This window comes from Crocuta crocuta, unplaced genomic scaffold, assembly GCF_008692635.1.
Source record: "Crocuta crocuta isolate KB4526 unplaced genomic scaffold, BGI_CrCroc_1.0 scaffold653, whole genome shotgun sequence".
NCBI lineage: Eukaryota > Metazoa > Chordata > Mammalia > Carnivora > Hyaenidae > Crocuta > Crocuta crocuta.
Window position 1 is genome coordinate 981,363 of NW_027527134.1, and position 3,402 is coordinate 984,764.

The 3,402-nt window shown below is 63.3% G+C and overlaps 1 protein-coding gene across 1 annotated transcript in view; it reads right to left on the reverse strand.

Moving 5' to 3' along the window:
- Positions 1-3,402, reverse strand: part of CARS1 (cysteinyl-tRNA synthetase 1) — a 41,886-nt gene that overhangs the window by 5,535 nt on the left and 32,949 nt on the right. Inside the window, exons 16-18 of the mRNA XM_077754959.1 lie at positions 3,141-3,388; positions 2,478-2,546; positions 278-359 (exon numbers count right to left, since the gene is read on the reverse strand). Of these exons, the coding sequence (XP_077611085.1) occupies positions 278-359; positions 2,478-2,546; positions 3,141-3,388 (399 nt within the window). The remainder of the gene's footprint in view (positions 1-277; positions 360-2,477; positions 2,547-3,140; positions 3,389-3,402) is intronic.

Genomic DNA, 3,402 nt, shown 5'->3' on the forward strand with positions numbered 1-3,402 from the left:
CCCCCCCCGCTCCCCCCGCCGGCCCCCTGCCTGCCGACTCAGCAGGGGAGGAAAGAAGCCCTGAGCAGACGAGAGGGCAGGCGCCCGGCCTGGCAGCTCCGGGGAGGCCCTGCCTCACTCAGCTGTCCTGCCCCTCGGGGACACATGGGGTCTAGAGACAACAGGGCTGTCACGACGTGCGGGTGGCACCGCAGACGCAGTGCCCAGGCCAGGCGCTGACACTCCCCCCGCACCGAGCACGCCCAGGGCGGCCCCACTTGGGCCGGGGGAGCCTCACCTTTCTGCTCTCGGGCGATCTTCCGCACGCCTTCTCTGAAGTCCGACAACACCTGCAGGTACGGCATGACCGTGGCCTCGAGCTGCGGAAAGAACGGTTTCGCTCGGAGGCCAGCTCGGCCTGCACTCGGGGACAGCGCTGGGCGCGCTGCAGGGCAGGACCACTGTGCACACGGCCCGCGGCTCCGCCACCGCGACCCGGGACGGGCTCCTCCCCAGCGCTCGGCCCGCGCCAGGCGTGCGGGGCCCCACGGGGACAGCGGGAGCCAGCGACAGGCCGAGCGCCTCCCTCCGGTCCAGCCGGTCGGGTTCTGCCAGCCGCGCTGTTCAATGGCTCGTGGGGGCAGCTGTCTCAGGCCAGACGCACGGTGGATAAAACACACCCGTGTTCACAGTGAAACGGTTCACACACGCATGCACACCCACTCCGCGGCTAACTGCCCGCAGTAACTCGGAAGCGGCCGCAGGACGCAAAACCTGCCAGGAAAGGGAAGCCACAGACGGCAGAACCCCAGCCAGAGCAACAGCGATTTTATAAAAATCCTGTTACGTCTTCCCTGTTTTCCTAGCAGGCTTCTAAGCAAGTCTCTCCTGCCTCCCGATTAAGTCACCAGGAGGCTCAGCGACCCCAGCGATAATTGGTGGACGCAGCAGCCGGCTATGCTGATGGGCCCGGCCTCTCTTGCCCATTCTTGCACCTGGGCTGGGGCGCTGCCGTCCCGCAGGGGAGGGACCCGGCTTCGGGGTGGGGGGTTAGGTCTTCATCTCCACCGTGCCTGGGGCAGCTGTGGTGAGCCTGGGGCAGGGGGACAGCCTCAGCCGGCATGCTCAGGGGTCTGTCTGGAGGAGGCGACCCAGCGGTCTTCCCTGCTCCCACAACTCGGGTTTGGAGCAGGTGCATAGTCTTCATATGGTGACGTGCAGGCCCCGCCCTGCGGCCTGGAGGCTCACCCGGCCCGTGTCCTGGGGCTGCACATCCCAATGAACTGCCTTCAAAGGGCCACTGAGGTCACCTGGAAAGGCCCCCACACAAGCACCGCGTTTAAAAGTATATTTGAAGGGCGCCTGGGGGCTCAGTCAGTTGAGTGTCTGACTTCGGCTCAGATCACCATCTCACAGCTCGTGGGTTCAAGCCCCGCGTCGGGCTCTGTGCTGACAGCTCCGAGCCTGGAGCTGCTTCAGATTCTGTGTCTCCCTCTCTCTCGGCCCCTCCCCTGCTCACGCTGTCTCTCTCTCTCTCTCTCAAAAATAAACACTAAAAACCTTAAAAATAAAAATGAAAGTATTGTTAAGTTCAAAAGTGGACAGTCTCAAATGTAGGAAGTGTTTTCTTTTTCTGGGAAAATAAGAATCTGGCATCACGGACACAAGAGAACAAAGCAGCTTGTGGGCTTCTTTTTCTGGAAAGCACCAAAGAACAGCTGGCTTCCCGGCTGACCAGGGCCCCGGGGTGTGGGCTCGGAGGTCAGGCCATCGCAGCACCTGACTGGTTCTGTCCCTCAGTTCTCAGGGAGACACCCACAGGAAGCCGCTGCCATGGGACAATCTTAAAGAGGTTTTATGTTTTTACTTTGTGCTTGGCTCCTGCTCTCATTTAAGTTAACTCATATTTGAACATTTACACGTGCATTCCAATCAAACCACTTGAGATCATTCCAGAACAGGGGTGCAGAGCGGAAGCACGTCTGACGTGAGCCTGGACGCACGCACACCATGAGTGACGGTCACCACGCAGCAGGAGCTACCGGCCATAAGGGTGACGCCAGGCGCCACTGCCGACCTTTCTCCCCGTCAGACGCGCGGGCCAGCGTGGGGCCTGACCCACACGAGCAAGGACTGAGCGCCTGCGACCACACGCCCGTGCCGTGCGGCTGCGGCTTCTTCACAGACTGCCCTGCCCAGCGTGCCCTCCCGAGGCGAGCTCACACGGCCCGCAGAGCAGCGCGGGGTCCCTGACGGCCGGCCGGGAGCCAGGCCCTGGCTGCCCCTGCACATGCGCGGGGGAAGCTGACTGTTCAACTCTCCAGGCGTGACCCGGGGCTCAGTGTGGAAGTCCGCGTGCAGGTGGGACCGGACAGGGGTCTCCAAGTGTCCACAGGGCCGGCCGAGGAGGGGAACGACGAGGGGACAGGGCAGATGTGGAAGGCAGGGCAGGGCCGCCCCAGGGAGGGGCTTCCCGGCGGCAGGTGCACCCTACTCACATTCAGGCTGCTGCCAGGTCCTCTGACTGGGAACCCCAGGGTGCTTTCCTCTTCTATGGCCCCAAAGATCTAGGAAGAGGAACCGACGTGCAGGAGTGCGTGAAGAGGCCCTGAGAGGCCATCGGGCCTGGGAAACACGCTGCTGCAGACGGGCGGGGGGGGGAGGGGCAGGCCCGGGGGTGCCCCCCGCCACCCTCTCCAGTCCGCTCTCAGTGAGGCCACTGGGCAGGAGGGGACCAGAAGCAGGGGCGCCTGGGGGCTCAGTCGGCTGAGCGTCCGACTTCGGCTCAGGTCATGACCTCACGGTTCGTGGGTTCGAGCCCCGCGTCGGGCTCTGTGCTGGCAGCTCAGAGCCTGGAGCCTGTTTTGGATTCTGTCTCCCTCTCTCTCTGCCCCTCCCCTGCTCACAATCTCTCAAAATTAAACATTTAAAAAGTAAAAAAAAAAAAGAGAGAGACCAGAAGGGTGAGGAGGCCGACCCCAGAACTTGCCAGCACGGAGGGCGGCTGCACGCGTGCGCTCTCTATGGCGCAGGAGCACCGCCACACGAGTGAAGGATGGAGCGGGTCCCAGCGTCCGCACCCCACGCATCGTTGTGCGTCCGGGGCCTCCGTGCACACAGCCCAGCGAGGACGCGGGCCCGCACCTCAGGGGGCCGCTCACCTTCAGCATGCGGGTGAGGTACAGGGCGATGCTTTCCAGCAGGGCCCGGTTGGGCCGCCTCCTCGCGGCCTTCCGGGCCGCCATGTAGAGGTTGCACTGGCTGACCAGAGCCCTCATTTCCTCCAGCACAGTGCGCGTGTCCACGTTATCACAGAGGGCTTCGTGAACCGCCATCTTCTTCTCGTAAAAGCTGAGCAAAAGGAAGGCACAGAGTGTCACCGACAATGCACTGCCAAGGGCCCCTTGCCCTGCGACCTCGCCA